The 20,145-nt window shown below is 38.9% G+C and overlaps 2 protein-coding genes and 1 pseudogene across 3 annotated transcripts in view; 2 read left to right on the top strand and 1 right to left on the bottom strand.

The window, feature by feature from the left end:
- The window catches only part of ATR (ATR checkpoint kinase), a 132,180-nt gene extending 125,640 nt beyond the window's left edge, over positions 1-6,540 (top strand). Inside the window, 2 exon segments of the mRNA XM_017882270.1 lie at positions 2,299-2,404; positions 6,175-6,540. Of these exon segments, the coding sequence (XP_017737759.1) occupies positions 2,299-2,404; positions 6,175-6,348 (280 nt within the window). The 3' untranslated portion in view covers positions 6,349-6,540.
- Positions 4,119-5,956, bottom strand: LOC108535866 (eukaryotic translation initiation factor 2-alpha kinase 1 pseudogene; annotated as a pseudogene). Its single transcript, XR_001887346.1, has 2 exons — positions 5,942-5,956; positions 4,119-5,692 (listed from the first exon to the last, which is right to left on the bottom strand). The product of XR_001887346.1 is annotated as a eukaryotic translation initiation factor 2-alpha kinase 1 pseudogene (transcript).
- A 1,163-nt stretch (positions 6,541-7,703) lies between the features above and the next one.
- The window catches only part of XRN1 (5'-3' exoribonuclease 1), a 125,293-nt gene continuing 112,851 nt past the window's right edge, over positions 7,704-20,145 (top strand). Inside the window, 2 exon segments of the mRNA XM_017882269.1 lie at positions 7,704-7,896; positions 16,776-17,008. Coding sequence (XP_017737758.1) covers positions 7,822-7,896; positions 16,776-17,008 — 308 coding nt within the window. The 5' untranslated portion in view covers positions 7,704-7,821.

Genomic DNA, 20,145 nt, shown 5'->3' with positions numbered 1-20,145 from the left:
GGGCACCAGTGCTCCAAGCCTGTAACCCCAGCACTTTGGAGGCCGGACGGGCGGATCACGAGAGGTCAGAGATCGAGACCATCCTGGTAACACGGTGAAACCCGTCTTTTTTTTTTTTTACTAAATACAAAACTAGCGGCGATGGGTGGCGGGCGCTTAGTCCAGCTAACTCGGGATGCCTGAGCAGTTGAGAAATGCGTGAACCCGGGGAAGGTGGAGCTCGTGAGCTGAGATCTGGGCCACTGCACTCAGTCCAGGGGGACAGAGCGAGCTTCCGCCTCCCCAAAAAAAAAAAAAAAAAAACGATACGATTTTTCAAATATTTTTTTCCATCTGTGGTTGTCTCTTCACTTCTTTGATGATGGCCCTTTGAAACAAAAAGTTTTTTAAATTTTTTGATGCAGTCTATTTGTTTTTTTTCTTCTTGGTTATTTTGTTTTGGTGTGTATCTAAGACGTTTCCCTAATCCAAAGGTCATGAAGATTATACCATGTGTTTTTAGTATTTTTGACTTTTAGCTCTGTATTTTAGAACTTTTATCTGTCTTAGTTATTTTTGTACATATGGTGTGAAGTAGGGGTCCATTTCTTTTTTTTTTTTTTTTTTTTTTTTTTTTGCACGTGCATTATCCATTTGTCCTAGCACCGTTTTTTGAAAGAACATTTTCCCCCCCCCTCATTTAATTATCTTGGCTTTTTTGTTGAAATGGTCAATTGATTTTCAGCCATATTCTATTGATCTATATGCCTAACCTTACGCTAACACCACAGTATTTTGATTATTGTACCTTTGTCGTAAATTTTGAAATCAGAAAGTGTGAGTGCTCCAACTTTGCTTTTTTTCCCCCCAAGATCATTTAGCTATTATGGGTCCCTTATATTTCCATATTAATTTTAAAATCAGTTTGGATTTTGATAGGAATGACATTGAATTTGTAAATCAATTAGGGAGTATTGCTGTCTTAACCATACTAAGTCTTCTGATCCGTGAACATGGAAGGTTTTCCATTTATTTGAATTTTATTTTTTTCATCAATGTTTTGTGGTTTTTAGGGTCAAGTCTTACATTCAACTTTTTAAAATTGTATTCCTAAGTATTGTATTCCTTTTGGTTTTATTCTAAATGGAATCTTTCTTAATTTCATTTTTGGATTGTTCATTGCTAGTGTATAGATATATTGATATTTATATATTGATATTGTATCTTACAATCTGCTGAATTCAAGTATTAGTTCTAATAATTATTTTTGTGACTTCCTTAAGATTTTCTCTCCGCAACATGTCATCTGCAGATATAGTTTTCCTTCTTCCTTTCTAATATCAATGCCTTTTATTTCTTTTTCTTGCCTACTTGCCCTAGCTAAATCAATGTCGAATAGACATGCTAGAAGTGGACATCCTTGTCTTGTTCCTGATCTTAGGGGTAGAGCAGTCAGTCTTTGACCTTTAAGTATGAAGTTAGCTGTGGGAAACAGATTGTTTGAAAGGACTTTTAAAGCTTATTTATTCACCTTCATTATTTAAAAGCTGTCTATCAGACATTATGGTAGAATACTGGTTAGTTGGACATATGCAAAAGCAAATTCTCTGAAATAGGAAGTATATCATAACTAGTTAGAGGTTTATTGCAGTAACCCAGGAAAGGATGATGGTGTACTGGATAGTGTCACGGCAGTAGAGACAGAGATAAGTGAAGAGATTCCAAAGAGATTTAGGAGGTGTAATTGCATGTTAGAGGAAGACGGGGCAAGGATGATTCCTAGATTTTTGTCTGGGTGGATGATGATTTGGGGAATACGGAGAAATAGTTGGGAAAAGGTAATGAATTTTATTTTGGAGATACTGAGTTTGAGGTGCTTGGAACATATCCAACTGGGTATTTCCCATAGGTAATTGGATATGATGTTTAGAGTGCAGAAAAAAGGTCTGGGCTAGGTCTCTATGGTAGCTATAGATGTTTTATGGTTATTGAAGACATGGTAAGGGATAAAATTCCTTCATTCAACATATAGACATTTACCAGTTCACAGTATACACTTAGAGATGGCACATAGAATTCATCTTACTCTATTCTCGGAAACACCTCTGACTCTCCTCTATCTTGCCTTTTTTCCTGCCTTCCCTTCTCTTACCCTCCCCTCACACCAAAACAGAAATTTCACATAACTTAATGAAGAGGTAGTAATGTGTATTATAAGAGTATTACCATTAGCTTCTTATCCTTCACTTAAATATTGATGTTAGCAAGATTTATTCATGCAAAGGTAACATCGTACCACAATATTTGTTTCAATTTTAGTGTCTTAAAGACTTTTCTACATGATCCTCTTGTGGAGTGGAGTAAACCAGTGAAAGGGCATTCCAAAGCATCACTGAATGAAACTGGAGAAGTTGTCAACGAAAAGGTTAGTAGAAGGTATAGCTTGATATGGGCTGTAGTCCTCATCTCTACAAATGAACTTGACATGCAGCTATAGTTCTCATCTCTATGCATGAGAACTGCTTGGAAATACTGTTAGTGACTATTAATTACTCTGAAATCTAGTTCTCTAGTATCACAATGCCGTAAGTTTTCTTTTTGTCACTAATGTTAACAGTATTCTCATTTGTATAATAAAACTGTTCATGGGACACTTGTTTAACCATAGACAATTCACAGTTATGAGATACAGTAGGAAAAACTTAAGTACAAATTGCCTGAACTTACAGAACAACAGGTCTGAGCTTTAATATCATACGAGTATGTCACAAGCTATGTTAACAAATGCAGCAATTCACTTCTTACTTACTTGAAGCTGCAAAGTTTGCAGATAGTTTTGTTGTTGTTGTTGAGACAAAGTCTTGCTCTGTCATCCAGGCTGGAGCACAGTGGCACGATCTTGGCTCACTGCAACCTCTGCCTCCCCTGTTGAAGCAGTTATCCTGCCTTAGCCTCCCAAATAGCTGGATTACAAGCATGCACCACCACAGCCAGCTAATTATTATATTTTTAGTAGAGATGGGTTTCACTATGTTGGCTAGGCTGGTCTTGAACCCCTGTTCTCAAGTGATCCACCCACCTCAGCATCCCAAAATGCAGGGATTATAGGCATAAGACGCTGCACCTAGCTCAGATAGTTGTTTTTAATAAGTTAGAATAGATTGAGGATTATTTTTGCAGGGGAGGCCACTCTTACATCTTTAATAAGTCTTGGCCGGGCGCGGTGGCTCAAGCTTGTAATCCCAGCACTTTGGGAGGCCGAGACGGGCGGATCACGAGGTCAGGAGACCGAGACCATCCTGGCTAACATGGTGAAACCCCATCTCTACTAAAAAAAATACAAAAAGTAGCCGGGCGAGGTGTCGGGCGCCTGTAGTCCCAGCCACTCGGGAGGCTGAGGCAGGAGAATGGCGTAAACATGGGAGGCGGAGCTTGCAGTGAGCTGAGGTCCGGCCACTGCACTCCAGCCTGGGCGACAGAGCGAGACTCCGTCTCAGAAAAAAAAAAAAGTCTTGTATAGGCTTACTAAATACAATGAATTATACCAACTATACCCTAATAAAGATTAAAAATTTACATTCCAGGTAACTACCTTAAGAGTTTAAATCCACTTTCATCCTACTGATATAGCTTGAGGAAGGCTAGACCCGTACGCCCCCATCCTTCATGTCATCCTTAACCCTTTGTCTTGAGAAAGGAGGTTTAGCTGCTTCTTTAGTTCTTCAATTTCTTTTTCTTGCTCTATTATCTTCATCTGTAGGGTGAGATTAGTATTTCCAGAATTTTGGAAAAGTTCACTCTGTAGCAGTTGAAGAGCAGATGGTCTCTGGGACGTGTTCCTTTTCATTAAGTGCTAGATATACTTGGCTTGTACTGGACACCTTTTATTGAGGGATTCCAGTATCTGACCAGTTCTTGAACCTGTTCAAACTTCTGCTTGCTCCATTTCTGTTCTAAACAGCTGAAAGAGCTCTAGCAGAATCACACTCAAGCTGTATACATATCTAACTGGACAAAGCCAGCCCTGGTCTCTACAAATAGTTTTTTTTTAATTAGCCGGACACAGTGGCACACTGCTGTAGTCCCAGCTGCTTGGGAGGCTGAGGTGGGAGGATCACTTGACCCCAGGAGTTGGAGGCTGCTGTGAGCTATGATGACATCACTGCACTCCAGCCTGGGCAAGAGTGAGACCCTTGGCATCATACTCAGATCCTTCTGACTGTTGGGATGAAGCGTACAGAAAAGTGCCCACTCTGGATATATGTGTTGGTGTTCTCTTTCCGTTTCTATTGGTCCAGTCTGTGTTCTTTTGTAAGATGTCTGGGCAAGCCAGACCAAAGTCTCCTATTTTTACTTGCTGATCAGAGCCATGAAGAAAAATATTTCTAGGCTTCAGATCTCTGTTTACAATTCCCATGTTATGTATGTAAAACACACCTTCCACTAATTCTTGAAAATTTTTTGTTGCAACACTAGCCATAAGGACAATCAAACTTATCCACACACTCTTGGCCCTGTTTGTTTCTCTCAGCTAGCCAGTCCCACAGGTGGAGCTTGCACACCTGCATCTGGATGTACAGCATCAGGTGGTACTGCACCTCTATCCCCAACAAGTTGAAGTTTTCTTCGGAAGATTCCTCAGTGGATGTGAAATTCTCCTCTTGGAGGGAATTACAGCTGAGCAGCAGGGGCTGTTCCACAACTGACCTGGTGGACAAACCCGCCAAGCCATATTCCGGGAGCTCCAGGGATGATTCAAATTCACTAGTGTCTCTTAAGATGGAATTGATGGTGTTAGTTCACCAGCTTGTTATTCTGATTTTGAGTGTCAGATTCTCCAAAGGGTTTTTCTTTTCTGAGGTGAGCTTAGTGAAGATAATGGATGAGCTGCTACTTTCACCCTTTTTAACACCATATTGGTATCTGTCCTCTGCTTGGTCGGAGAACACTTCCAGAAATGGCAACTGAATGGAAGCTCTATCTGCTTGTGGTTGGATCGCTTGAACATGTTCTGTCCACGCAGTGTGATAACCGGTGATATTAGGGTGCTGGACTGCCAGCACCTTCATTCCTCGTAGTTCCTTCATGCAATCTTAGTTGCACCCTTAATCAGGATTTTTTAAATTGCATAATACTGACCATCTAATTTATTCCTGACCTTGTATACTCTTCCATATCCACCTTTTCCTAAGATGGCAAGTTTTTCAAATTCATTTAAGTAACATGAAGTTTGTGCTTCAAAGGCTACTTGCCTTGATCTGATTTTCTGGATATGAGAAATAGCCTCACAAGGATCCTGATGAACTCTCTCTTTAGTGGACTTCATTAAGTGAGTAATAGCTCTGTGGTGATGTAGTCTCAATGAGCTAAACTCGTCACAAGTGAAAGAAGACAGCAGCCCCATTATGATAAAGGTCTGGCAAAGTAACTTAAACACCTGTCTTAAATGAACTGGGTTTGGTTCATGCACATGGCTCAAGTGCTTCACCAAAGAAATAAGCAGGAGCTGGTTTGCAACTGCATAAAGGGAAAGTTGGCTGTTGTAGGGGTTCTTTTAAACACCTGGAGTTCTGCTGGAACATAAGTCATATTTAGAGTCCAGGCTCTTAGCGGAAAAGTCGATGGCAGACAGCACAGCAACAGCCCCCATCCCGTGGCCCTCCTCTTTGCACTCACGGGCTGCAGCCCAGCCCACCGGCCCACCCAGCAGCACCTCCAAGAATTATTCTTATAATAATGTTATTCTTCCTTTTGCATTCAGATATGCTTAAGAAATTGTACAGTTCCAAGTAGCTCACTTAGAACACCCATTTGTGTGTACTAACATCATGTAAATATTAGGCAGTAGATCATTGTTATTCAAATATTCATTCAAATGTTTAAGTACTAAACACTTCCAAAGCAGATTTAAAAAATTATTTTTCTAGAATTGTAATGTGTAAATAATTCCCTGATATTTCACGTAGTCCAGAAACATGTCCAAGCAGTTGATGTTGAATCAATCTTGCAGGCCTCAAAATCAGTATCACAAGTTAACTGTATTTGTTTAATTGCTTCTTTTCCTGTATTTGCTCTTACAAAAGGGGTATTGGTCAGTAAAATGGTATTAACATTTATTAAATGTCAAAATATAAAGAAAGGTAGTAATTCCGAATTATCAATATCTGTTTTTGGTTTTATATTTCTTCTTTTTAGGCCAAGACCCATGTTCTTGACATTGAGCAGCGACTACAAGGTGTAATCAAGACTCGAAATAGAGTGACAGGACTGCCATTATCTATTGAAGGACATGTGCATTACCTTATACAAGAAGCTACTGATGAAAACTTACTATGCCAGATGTATCTTGGTTGGACCCCATATATGTGAAATGAAATTATGTAAAAGAATATGTTAATAATCTAAAAGTAATGCATTTGGTATGAATCTGTGGTTGTATCTGTTCAATTCTAAAGTACAACATAAATTTATGTTCTCAGAGCAACTGTTATTTCTCTCTGATCATTAATTATATGTAAAATAACATTCAGTTATTAAGAAATAAACTGCTTTCTTAATACATACTGTGCATTATAATTGGAGAAATGGAATATCATGTGTTCTTATGGTCAAAAACTGTATTTGCAAGAAACAAGCAAGCCTAACCTAATTTCATTTTACAACTTCTATTGATTCCCTTTTAAAAGTCCTAGCTATTGTAAGGATTCACTTGAACAAAATTATATGGAATAAATACCGTGGGCAAAGCATTGTGCCAGACTTGTGCATAGAGTTACCCTCTCCTGCCCTCCAGGAACTGACAGTCTAGTAAGAGAGATATATAAATATAAATATAAATAGCACATCATTAAGTTCACTTAATATAACTGTTTTAAAGTGTGATAGGGAAAAACTACAAGCCAAGAAGCGTGAATATGAAAACGAAATAAACATTCTGTAATTTGTATGATGCTGCCATACTGCAGTCCCACAATGCAGAATCCAATGGTCATGAAAGACAGTGATACTTAACATTTCCTGAGATCTTAAAATCCAAAAAGTATTAAATGTTTAAGGTTTTTCTGTAAGTTTTCGTTCAGAAGACTTAAATACAAAGTAACGAGGTTACTACATTCAAATAAGTGGAAAACTCTTACATTTAAAACTGATAATTTCACTTAAATTGATAGAGCTCTCCTTTGCTGTCCGGTTGAAAGTATGATGGGGAAAAATATGATAAACGCAGACGCATGAATGTAAAAACTAAACATTAAATGATTTCGTATCCAAGGTCTTAGGTTAACAGTTGCGGGGTGCGAGTACTTGGGAAATTTTTGAACAATTTGGAAAAGAACGTTTTTAAAAAAACTTTACCGTGGGTTTAAATTCCTCAGAGAAAAAAATTCTTGGCAGAACAAACTAAGCCAAATAAATCATCTTTCCAAATCTGTTTGAAAATACTGAGATTAGCAACCCTAGGAGACAGAAGCGGAACAAAAATCAGTGTTCAATACCCTTCCCACACCTTCGTGCGGTTTTTATGCCAATTCCAAATCCACTTAGAAAGCACAGCTCTATCCTGGGGCATTTTCGTACCTACGTGGAAGCACAGGAGCAAACCTTCGCAGATCCCCCGACCGCCACTGGCCAGTACCGCGGCCCCGGCCGCGCGAGGCCAGGCGGGCTAAGCCCCGCCCCTGGGACAGCCTCGGATCCTGCCGCTCTAGGCCCAGCGGGCGCTCTCTATGGTCGGCCGTGCGGTGTGTTGTCATCCGCGGAGCGACGGACGGAGGCGGCGGCGGAGCCCCGGCGGGGCGTTTGGTTTCGGTTTGGCCCTGACTGGGATTAGTGTTGACGGTCGAAATGGGAGTCCCCAAGTTTTACCGATGGATCTCAGAGCGGTATCCCTGCCTCAGCGAAGTGGTGAAAGAGCATCAGGTGGGTGAGCGAGGGGCAACGGCTCAGAAGGCCGAGAACCCGGGGCTCCGCGGCCCTCTCCACCCTGGAGCTGCGGCTTTCGAGCCACCTCTTTCCCCTCGTCGTCTGGACGATAATTGGCGTAGGGAGGGGGATGGAAGGTTTGAGGACGCCCGGATGAGCCGAAAGGAGCCAAGGACGCAGGTTGCCTGTGTCTGGACAGAGCCACTGGGTTCACGGCCGCTCTGACAGCTCCTGCTGCGGCTGGTCCTTCCGCGATTCCGAAATGAAGTCCTGGGAAAGAACGCTTTTACCGTTCTCCCGTTTCCTCCCGGGGAGCTGCAAGTTGCCTTTTTCTTACAGAGGCTGCGAAGCTGGGGTGGGTGTCCTCGTAGGTTCCCCCATCCCACCCAGAGCGGCAGACACACGTACAAACAGTAACAGCCGCCTCCACACGCAGTCACCTTGTTTACTTTCCCTGATCTAGAGCGCTGCCCACCCGCCCACCGGCGCCTAGACTTTCCGACGTGGCTGACGGTTCATATTGATGATGCCTTTTGTTACTTTCTGTTATCTCAAAAGCAGCACCAATCCCCCGTTGCCAAAACAGAAAACTCTTGGGTGGACTGGGGAGTGGGGCGTAGGACCTTTTATTTGGAGGCCTCACTGTGTGACAGAGGGGGGTGGGAAACGAATTGATAGAACATTAATACTACTGATAATATTTGGCATGTACTGACCCCAGGGCAACGTTAATGTTTAGATTCCAAAAACGTAGTTTATATATTGGAACTGTGGAAAGAGAGGAGAAAGCAGTCCTCTATTAGGTAAACTAGACTTTGGGTAATACTTTGGTGTTTGTCACATTTAATGAATTTGACAGATCTCTTGTCTGATGTTTTACAGAAAAAAAATAAGTTTGAAATTTGTGTAGCTGATTGAATCAGTCGTGATGGGTAGTATTGTAAATAGCCTATTAAATTGTGGTTTAATCGGTATTTACGAACATGAAGGTAGTTTACTTCTGGAAAGGGTTTTTTGTTGCTAGATTCCAATCAGATTTGGTAGATGAGAAATAGACTACAAAAACTTTCCAAGGTTAGTTTATCTTGAATTTATTTGAAACTTAGATTGAGTTAGATTTAGAGAGGTATTTTTTCCCCGGGGAGGGCTAAAAAGGAAACCAGTACATTGCAAAAATGGAGACAACCAACTTTTGCTTTTCTTGCATCCTTCGATGAGTACCTGTTATACATCAGTCACTTTATCTCTAAAGTGCAAAAATAATGCGATTGTTATTCGGGATGATTTAATACATAATTTATTCAGTAATATTTTTATTCTGTAGTCTGTGGCACAGAATTTGGTTTGGTGAAAATCGATTGTCTCCATACTGAGGAATTTTGTTACTGAGGAATGAAAATCTCTTTAGTGCAGTTTTATGACATGGACACTAAAGATAGGTTTTGTGAAAGCTTTATATAGAAACTGGGAGGAGAATTACTTTTAAATTTCACTGTAAATAAATTTTAAAATGTGGTTCATCGTTGTGATGCGTTTCAAAAATGTTTGATTAAAAAGAGACCAAAGGGTTACCAGCTTCTCTGTTAAGTAGAACTTGAAGATGGTAATGCCTAATAAGTCACAGACATTGAAAAGCTAGTCCTGGGGGGAAAGGATAGGGAGAAGAAGTGAGTTACAGGAAGTCAGTGGTGTGGCCTCAGTAGCATAGGTTTTCAGTTTCCTTGAATCATCTTGTAAAAACAGAAAGAGAAACTAGAAACCAAAGTTTAAAATCCATAAAACAATTAAAACAAACCATGTGACTTGCTATCCCCGTGAAACCTAAAACATAACTAGATGAGGCAAACTATCAATAGTCTCTAGACACAGTTGATGTTGACATCTCTGCAAAAGCGAGAAGGCAGCAGTGGGACATCTGATGAACCTTAGAACAGGAGAATTCCAGAATAGCCAACAGTATCCACTAAAAGACTATGCTGGCCAATTAGATAGCAGTAGCTCAGAGGAGTTTTATTTTCTCCACTATTGATTGGGTGAAGGTCTACCATAAGAAAGACCAGTTAGGCACGAGTCGTTTACCTCCTGTGAACACTCAAAACTGACTTGCCAAGGTGCCATTCTAGACCAGACCCCTAAGGAACAGGGAGTGGTATAAAATCTTATGAAAATTTTATGCTGGGAGTGGAATAAAATTTTATGAAAGGGACAAAATAGAGACAAGAAGAGAAGGAGATAGTCCATATAAAAGTGAAGCAAAGTCATAGAATCAAGAAATCTTAGAAAACCACAGAGCAAACCCCTGTGTTTTTTAACACTGCCCAGAAACAGCTTTGTGAACTTATATTCCCTGAACCTACTCATTCTAAAAGTTCAAGAAAATTAAATTCACATAAAAATGAGTTACAGAAAGGTATTGAGATCAAATCACAAAGTTATTATACGAGAAAAAGGGACAGAATATCTCTCCAGACATAAAAACTTGCAGTGAAACAAATGCACACAAAATAGACCAAAATTATAACCACAACTATTATCTATTTCACAATGAGTTAAAAGGCATTAAGAAAATGACATAAGACATGAAAGAACAACATATATCAATTATGAAAATGTGGGAATGAGATGACAGAGAAAATTAGAAGTAAATGAAAAGAATTTCAGAGCTGAAGCCTCAAATAGAAGCAAGACAAGAGCAAAAGATGCCATTTAAGAAAACAATCAGTGGTGGAAAGATGACATTTTGAAAAATAAAGTAGATTTAAAATATTCAAGAAAAAGTAACAATAAGAAAGACGGGCAAAGAAGACAAATAGAGGCGCCTGAAAAAAAAAAAAAGCAGCATAACAGAATGAGTACTCAGTAAATATTTTTTGAGTGAATTAATTTATTAGCTATAGCATAGCATATAAAATATAGTATATAGAAATGCATATTAAAATAGACATGATAGTATGTTGTAAAACAGTATTTTTTTTTAAAATGAAATGATGCCTGGGATTTTTTATTTTGTTTATTTTTTATTTTTGTGATACATAGTAAGTGTATATATTTATGAGGTTCATGAGATGTTTTCATACAGGCAGGCAGTGTGTAATAATCACATCATTTGTGTTACAATCTAATTATACTCTTTTAGTTGTTTTTAAATTATTGGCTATAGTCACCCTGTTGTGCTATCACATAGTAGGTCTTATTCATTTTTTTTTTTTATTTTTTATTTTGGATACAAGGTCGTGCTCTGTCACCCCGGCTGGAGTACAGTGGTGCAATGTTGGCTTACGCAACCCCTACCTCCCCGGTTCAAGCGATTTTTGTGCCTCAGTAGCATAGGTTTTCAGTTCCTTTGAATCGTCTTGTAAAAACAGAAAGAGAAACTAGAAACCAAAGTTTTTGTATAGAAACTGGGAGAAGAATTAATTTTAAATTTCACTGTAAATAAATTTTAAAATTTGGTTCATTGTTGTGATGCCTTTCAAAAATTTGATTAAAAGAGACAAACGACGTGTGCCACCACGCCGAGCTAATTTTTGTGTTTTTAGTAGACATGGAGTTTCGCTGTGTTGGCCAGGTTCTTCTCCAACTCCTGGTGGCCTCAAGCGATCCGCCCACCTTAGCCTCCCAAAGTGTTTGGATTACAGGCATGAGCCACCGTGCCTGGCCTGTGTTTTTTTGTTTGTTTGTTTGTTTTAATTTAAATCTTTTTAAAAATAGAGATGGGGTTTTGCCACGTTGCCCACGCTGCGGCAGTCGAGAACTACTGGGCTCAAGTGATCTGCCTGCCTTGGCCTCCCAAAGTGCTGGGATTATAGGTGTGAGCCACCGCACCCAGCCTAGGTCTTATTCATTCTTTCAGTTTTTCTTTTATACCCATTAACCTTTCCCACCTCTCCCCTGACTCCCCCACTACCCTTCCCAGCCTCTAGGAACCATCTTTTTATTCTCTATGTCCATGAGTTCTACTGTTTTGATTTTTAGATCCCATTACTAAGTGAGAACATGCAATGTTTGTCCTTCTGTGCTGGACTTATTTAATGATCGCCGTTTCCACCCATGTGGTTGCAGATGACAGGCTCTCATTCCTTCTTATGGCGGAATACTACTCTGTTGTATATATGTACCACATTTTCTTTATCCGCTCATTTGTTATTGGACACTTAGGTTGCTTCCAAATCTTGGCTATTGTGAACAGTATAGCAACAAACAAAAGAGTGCAGATATCTCTGTAATATACTGGTTTCCTCTCTTTGGGTTATATTAACACAACATTGGGGTTGCAGGGATCATATGGTAGCTCTATTGTTTAGTTTTCTGAGGAACCTTCAAACTGTTCTTCATAGTGGTTGTACTAAATACATTCCTGCCAACAATGTATGAGGGTCCCCTTTTCTCCACATCCTTGCTAGCATTTGTTGTTGCCTGTCTTTTGAATATAAGCCATTTTAACTGGGGTAAGATGATATCTCATTGTAGTTTTGATTTGCATTTCTCTGATGATCAGTGATGTTGATCACCTTGTCATGTGTCTGTCATTTGTATATCCTTTTTTGAGAAATGTCTGTTCAGATCTTTTGCCCATTTTTGATTGGATTATTAGATTTCGTCCTATAGAGTTATTGGAGCTCGTTCTGTATTCTGATTGTTAACCCCTTGTCAGGTGAGTAGTTTGCAAATACATTTCTCCCATTCCGTGGGTTGTCTCTTCACTTTGCTGATTGTTTTCTTTGCTGTGCAGAAGCTTTTTAACTTAATGTGATCCGATTTCTCCATTTTTGCTTTCGTTTCCTATGCTTGTGGGATATTACTTAAGACATTTTTGCCCAGACCAATATCCTAGAGATTTTCCTCAATGTTTTCTTGTAGTAGCTTGTAAAGATACATAGAAAGAGGAAAGAATATACAATCGGTGGGGAAAACAGCAGCCAAATCATGCAGGACCTTTTATGCTGTTAAGGATTTGTAGTATCTTGTGGGTTTGAGGAAGCAATGTGATCAGATTATGTTTTAGAAAAATAGCTAAACTGTGGTGAGAGAGGAAACTGGAAGCAAGCAGTTCTGTTGGGAAACTGAGGGTCATGGACCAGTGTGGGAGATTTGGGGATGGAGAACAGGATGAGATTACCTAAGACAGTGGAAATGGATAAGATGGTAAGATTCTAGAAACATTTTGGATGTTAAATTAAAAAGAAAAATACCTCAGTGACTAATCAGATATGGGATTGGAGAAGGTAGAGAGTATAAAATAACCTTGAAATTTGTCACTTGCAAATATAATAACTGAGAAGAGAAACTATGTTATCAGTAATCTCTTTGTATGGGAGCAAAATTCTACTACATGTTCTCACTTTATTCAACACATTGGCCAGTGATTAATTTTTCTTTGTCTTTTTTACTAATCTGAAACCTAAGAGAATTTTCAAATATTTCTTTTCTAAAAGGAAAATTATAGTGGGGTATTTTTTAGATTATAAAGGTAATATATGCTGATTATGTTTTAAAATCAGATAATACAGAAAGATATAAAACTATTACATAGTCTAGAGGAAAGTAAAAGCTTTCATCATCCATGGTTGACCACTAGTAACATCTTGTTTTTATATACTTCCTAACTTTTCTATGCAGATATATACGTAAATAAATATTTCCTATAAATAGGATACTTTACCTGCTGTTTTATACCTTGCCTTTGTCACTTGATTATATATATTATGCACCTTATTCCATGCCAAATATAAATCTGTTTCATAATTTGTAATTGCTGTGTTGAATTCCATTGTATGGATGTACCATTATCAGTTTTCTATTTTTATCTTTTCTATACAATACTGCCATGAATATTTTATACCTACATCTTATCATATCTGATTTTTTTCAGAATAAATTTTCAGTAGTAGAAATCCTGGGTCAAAGATACACATGTTTCAAATTTTAATTCATACTTTGTGGTTAGTTATGCCAATTTACATTCTAGTCCCATACTATTGGGTATAAACCCCATTTCTGTTTTTCTAGCTCCACGACTTTTCTCTAAAATTAGAATGCTAAATATTTATTTTTTAAGGTTGTTATAATTAAGTCAGAGAATGAATATACATATTTAGCCCAATGTTTAATATCTAATAATTGCACAATAAATGCCAGCCGTTGCTTTTAATAACATATGAAATATGTGCTTCCCCCAAAGCCTTGTTAATACTGGGTAATATCAGTCTCTTTTAATGTTTACTAATGTGGGGAAAATTATGTGTCATTTCAATTAGAAATTTTGGATGGTGAACATCTTTTCATGTGCTTGTTAGACTTTTGTGTTTATTCTTTTCTGAATAGTTTTGCATTTTCTGTGATTACTTTAAAAATTTGCTCCTTTTTTTTTTTTTGAGACAGTCTCACTCTGCTGCCAAGGCTGGAGTGCAGTGGCGTGATCTCAGCTCACTGGAACCTCTGTCTCCCAGGTTCAAGCAATTCTCATGCCTCAGCCTTCTAAGTAGCTGGGATTATAGGCACGCGCCACCACCCAGGCTAATTTTTGTATTTTTAGTAGAGATGGTTTCACTTTTTGGCCAGGCTGGACTTGAACTCCTGACCTCAAGTGATCTGTCTACCTTGGCCTCCCAAAGTGCTGGGATTACAGGTGTGAGCGACCATGCCCAGCCAAAAATTTGCCCTTTTGCTTGTATTTGAGAATTTTTTATGTGTTAGAGATGTTGACTTCTAATTTGCAAACATTTCCCTACGTTTTGTCATTTTTAATTGAATTATATATGGCACTTTTTAACCTTGTGTATTTAAAACAATACATTTTTAGATAGCTAACTCTACCATTTATTTGCTTTATGATTTCTGGCTTTTCCTACCCTAAGAGTTTCAAAATATTTGTATGTAATTTTTTTTTTTTGTTACATTTCTCACAGTAAAATTTCTAATCCTTCTGGAATTTCTTTTGTTTTAGGGTAAGATGGAGTTTTATTTTTTATATACTATATTTCCAATCAAACCATCTGTTTGATAATTTATCTATGGCAAATTTCCTTTGATTCTTCTTTTTGTTTGTTTGTTTTATAGAGACAGGGTCTTGCTCTGTCTCCCAGGCTGGAGTCTGGTGATGCAATCACCACCCACTGCAGCCTTGAACCTATGGATTCAAAGATCCTCTCACCTCAGCCTCCCAAGTAGCTGGAACTACAGACACTTGCTGCCACACCCAGCTTACTCTTCTTTTTAATACTCTTCTTGGCCATTATTGCGTATTTATTCTAGGAAAACTTTGGAATCATTCTGTAAAATGTAAAAAATTCTGTAAAATGTAAAATGTAAAAAAAAAAATTTTTTTTGATCAAGTCATTGGTGCTGAGGCCAGGCGCAGTGGCTGGAAAGTAATCCCATCACTTTGGGAGGCCTGGGCAGGCAAATCGCTTGAGCTCGGGAGTTCAAGACCAGCCTGGGCAACATGACTGGTATTTTTTCATACAAAATATATGAAAATTAATGTATGAAATTAGCATATGAAAAAGATATGAAATTAGCATGTGTGTTGGCATGTGTCAGTGGTCCCAGCTACACTGAAGCCTGAGGTGGGAGGATTGCTTGAGCCTGGGAGGTGGCGGCTGCAGTGAGCCAAGATCGCACCACTGCACTCCAGCCTGGGTGACAGATCAAGACCTTGTCTCAAAAAATAAAAATAAAAATAAATAAAATACCCTTGTTGAACAGTCACACTGAGATTTTGATTGAGGTTTTCAGATTTCTTGAAACAAATAGTTAATCTTGAGTGCACTTTAAAAATCTTATGGTTACAGTTGTCGTTTCAGTTGAGCATGTTACTCAGTAAGAACATTCCAGATGGTGTTCATTGATTCAGAGACCAAAACTTTTCACTCCCAAAACTCAAAGGCATACCATTTTCTCAATAGCAGGAAAATACATTGTTACCTGTACATGTTGTAAAACTTGAATTACTGTTTCAGAAGTGATTTCTATTATGTTTATACAAGGAGAGCTCCTTATGTTTTTATGTTTGAAAATTCAAAGTAATTTACTTTAATGAATACGTAAGGCAGACTCTATTTTAAGATTCTTTCATTACACTACAAAATGTAATTCCTTAGTTGCACCCATTTCAGTTCCATCTTAATGTATATTTGTTTCAGTAATGTTCCCCTTCCTTACAAACATTTACCTTTTTTCTTTTTAAAAAAATTTTTGTTCCTGATGGGACCAAGAGTTCCAACACAAACGTTTAAATAGAGGAAAAACAAATGAGAGAGCCATTAAGATCTTATAAAAGCAGATGCTTGTTAGTCGGATTTTACAAATTATTAACCCACATATTACAAACAAGAAATCTGTTTTCAGGTTTCAGTTTCATAAATTTCTTGGCATAATCTAACATTGTAAAATTAATATAACCAATCAGTGACTGTTTCAGTGAAACTAAGTATACAATTAGGCTTTACATCATATGTTAAACCTTTCAATAACCATGTAGAAACAGCCTTTTGATGTAAATGGGGTTTTTATTACCCATTATAGAGGAAATTGAGGTCTTGAGTTAATGTCAAATGGTAGGAAGGAACTAAACTAATATTTTGAGTACCAAATGAACCAAGCACTTTATTTGGTGTTTTCTTGGAGCATATTATTTTGAATAAGTAGATTATTTCCTGACAGTAAATTTGATCAAGTCATTGGTGCATTGTATATAACCAAATTTGTCACCATATTACCAATTCTTTACTTTTTTTATTCATCTGTGATTGTTTGCTCAGTTTTATATAATAGAATACACAAATCCTGCTTTTATAATTGAATAATCACTTTTCCCTGCTGCTTATCTATAGTTGATTAAAATAAATTATCTCAAGCATTTTCTTTGTTTTCAGATTCCTGAATTTGACAACTTGTACCTGGATATGAATGGAATTATACATCAGTGCTCCCATCCTAATGATGATGATGTTCACTTTAGAATTTCAGATGATAAAATATTTACTGATATTTTTCACTACCTGGAGGTGTTGTTTCGCATTATTAAACCCAGGAAAGTGTTCTTTATGGCTGTTGATGGTGTGGCTCCTCGAGCAAAAATGAACCAGCAGCGTGGGAGGCGTTTTAGGTAAAACATTTATGTTTTATTTTGGAATATTATTTAGCTTAGTAAAAATATATTATTTTAAAGATAATTGATTTAACACAATCTTCTGTTCATGTTTATTTTCTGCATAAACTCCCCCAGAAATGGAAATATCTCAGTTTCATATTTTACCAGTCAAGTAATGAGTTAGGAACTCAGTGAGATATCCTTTCTCAAAACATGTTGGAGGTTCTTTTATTTGTTTGTTTGTTTCTTTGTTGAGACAGAATCTCACTCTTATCACCCGGGCTGGAGTGCAGTGGTACAGTCTTAGCTCACTGTAACCGCTATCTCCCCAGTTCAAGTGATTATCGGTGCCTCAGCTTCTAAGTAGCTAGGATTACAGGCAGGTGCCACCAGACCCAGCTAATTTTTTTTCTTTTTTTTTTAAGACGGAGTTTTGCTCTTGTCACCCAGGCTGGAGTGCAATGGCGCGATCTCAGCTCATTGCAACCTCCACCTCCCGGGCTCAAGTGATTCTCCTGCCTCAACCTCCCAAGTAGCTGTGATTGCAGGCGCCTGCCACCACGCCCAGCTAATTTTTGTATTTTTAGTAGAGGCAGAGTTTCACCATGTTGGCCAGGCTGGTCTCGAACTCCTCACCTCAGGTAATCCACCCACCTCAGCCTCCCAAAGTGCTGGGATTACAGGTGTGAGCCACCGTGCCCAGCCAATTTTTTAACATTTTTAATAGAGACAGGATTTCACTGTTGGCCAGGCTCATCTTGAACTCCTGACCCTTCAAGTGATCTGCCTACCTTGTCCTCCCAAAGTGCTAGGATTACAGGTGTGAGCCAGCATGTCTGACCAGGTTTTGGTGTCACCTGGGGCTCTACGAATACATCACTATGGTTACAATTCAGCAATTAGGAAGCTACTGCTGCATCTGTTAGTTCCAGAGCTACAGTGCACCTGCTAGATCTGTACTGAAAAAAACTGATTCCCTGTTCCTTACTTATCAGCACCTCCAAAGATACTGACTACTGGGATCTTCTTTACCATTGCTGAAATATACGCAGACCCCAGAGCTCCAGTGCCTCAATTGTGATGCAGGCGTCACCACACTTCCACCTTCCAAACCTTATATGAAGGCATCTAATTGGCAAAATCTGAGTCATATCAAGATACTTAGCTGCAGGGAAGCCTGAGAACTTTTTAACCTCCCTGGTATCAGAAGGTAAACTAGAAGGAGAATGGAATGGAAGTTGAGGGCCAATGCATTATAACCACAACAAGCATTTGTTAAATACTGTGCTGGTGTTGAGCACTACATTTTTCCTAGAAATCCCCTAGTCAGTTTTCTGCCATTCTCTACAGTAATGATCTTCTCCATTCATAATTCCCTGTTTTACTTGTTTCTAAATCTGCCTTCTTTTATCCCCATGATGCCACTAAAATTTCCTAACAAGATTACAGCTAAATCCAGGCCGGGCGCAGTGGCTCACACCTGTAATCCCAGCACTTTGGGAGACTGAGGCGGGTGAATCACGAGGTCAGGAGTTCAAGATCAGCCTGGCCAAGCGGGTGAAACCCCGTCTCTACTAAAAATACAAAAACAATTAGCCAGGCGTCGTGGGCGCCTGTAATCCCAGCTACTCAGGAGGCTGAGGCAGAGAATTGCTTAAACCCGGAAGGCGGAGGATGCAGTGAGCCGAGATCACACCACTGCACTCCAGCCTGGGCAACAGAGCAAAACTACGCCTCAAAAAAAAAAAAATCCAAAGAATAATTCTTTCTTCAACTTACTTCATTTATCCACAGCATTTAACAGTGTTGACCTTTCTTTCTTGAACTTCTCCCTTTCTTTGACCATCATGTAACCACATTCTCTCTTTGTACTTTCTTAGTTTCCTTGTCTTCTTTTGTTCCTCTGCTTTTCTTAAATATTAATGTTTCTTAAGTTTCTGTCCTGGGCTCTGAGTGATTTCATATAATGGCTTTGATTACTGTATCTCTGCTGTTGACTCCAAATTTATCTTTCTTGTGGATCGCTTTCTCCTGAGCTCCTGTATATCCAAATGCCTACTGAATGTCTCCTTTTGGAAACCCCAGATATACTTCAGAGTTAACATATTTAGAACTGAACTCATCTTCCCCTTAAAACAGCCTGCCTTCTGTATTTCCTCTTTCAATGAATGGCAACACCTGCCACTAGCTACCTAATCCAAAAGTCCCAAGAGTTATTTGGACATCTCGCTCTTCTCATTCCTCACATCCAATCCTCTTTATCCAGTCTCAGATTTGTCACATCTATGTACTTCTTTTCATCTTTAATGCTACTATCTCAGCCTAGACTACCATTATCTTAATCTAGATTACTTCAATAGTCTTACCTTATTCCTGTCCCATTTTCTTTATTGCATCCAGATTAAACATTATGGCTGTTTAATTTTCTGCCTCCCCACTAGAATGTAATCTCTGAGAACAGAAATAATTTGTGTGTGTGTGTGTGTGTGTGTGTGTGTGTGTGTGTGTGTAGAGTGTTGCTCTGTCTTGCCCAGGCTAGAGTGCAGAGGTACGATCTCGGCTCACTACTGCCTTTGCCTCCCAAGTTCAAGCGATTCTCCTGTCTCAGCCTCCCAAGTAGCTGGGACTACAGGCACACACCACCACACCCGGCTAATATTTTTTTGTATTTTTAATAGAGGCGGGGTTTTGCCATGTTGGCCAGGCTGGTCTCAAACTCCTGACCTTAGGTGAGCCACCTACCTCGGCCTCCCAAAGTGCTGGTATTACAGGCGTGAGCCACCACACATGGCCAAGAATAATTTCTCTTTTGTTATATCCCAAGACCTTGTGACATAACAACATTGAATAATCGTTTGGTCAGCCAAAGAAGGAAGGGAAGAAAAGAGGAAAGAAGACATTGCAGATAATACAAATGAGTTGGTATCCTCAGAGTTTTTGTTATGTTAAAGAAGTTGGTAGAGAGAGGTTAAACATGAAGAAGAGTTTGTTCATCACAGAAATAGAATTCTGTGGGGCATAGTAGATGAAGCTGGTAGCAAGGCTGTAGAAACTACACTCAAAGTAGAGCTTCCTAACTTGTACGCCGTGTGGCATGCTGGTATGCTGCAAAAGGGTTACAGTAGAAGTCAGACATCAAATCCAGGTTTGCC

The sequence above is a fragment of the Rhinopithecus bieti genome, unplaced genomic scaffold (genome assembly GCF_001698545.2).
Source record: "Rhinopithecus bieti isolate Rb0 unplaced genomic scaffold, ASM169854v2 scaffold_12642, whole genome shotgun sequence".
Taxonomy (NCBI): domain Eukaryota; kingdom Metazoa; phylum Chordata; class Mammalia; order Primates; family Cercopithecidae; genus Rhinopithecus; species Rhinopithecus bieti.
This window is presented reverse-complemented; position numbering and strand designations above follow the sequence as displayed.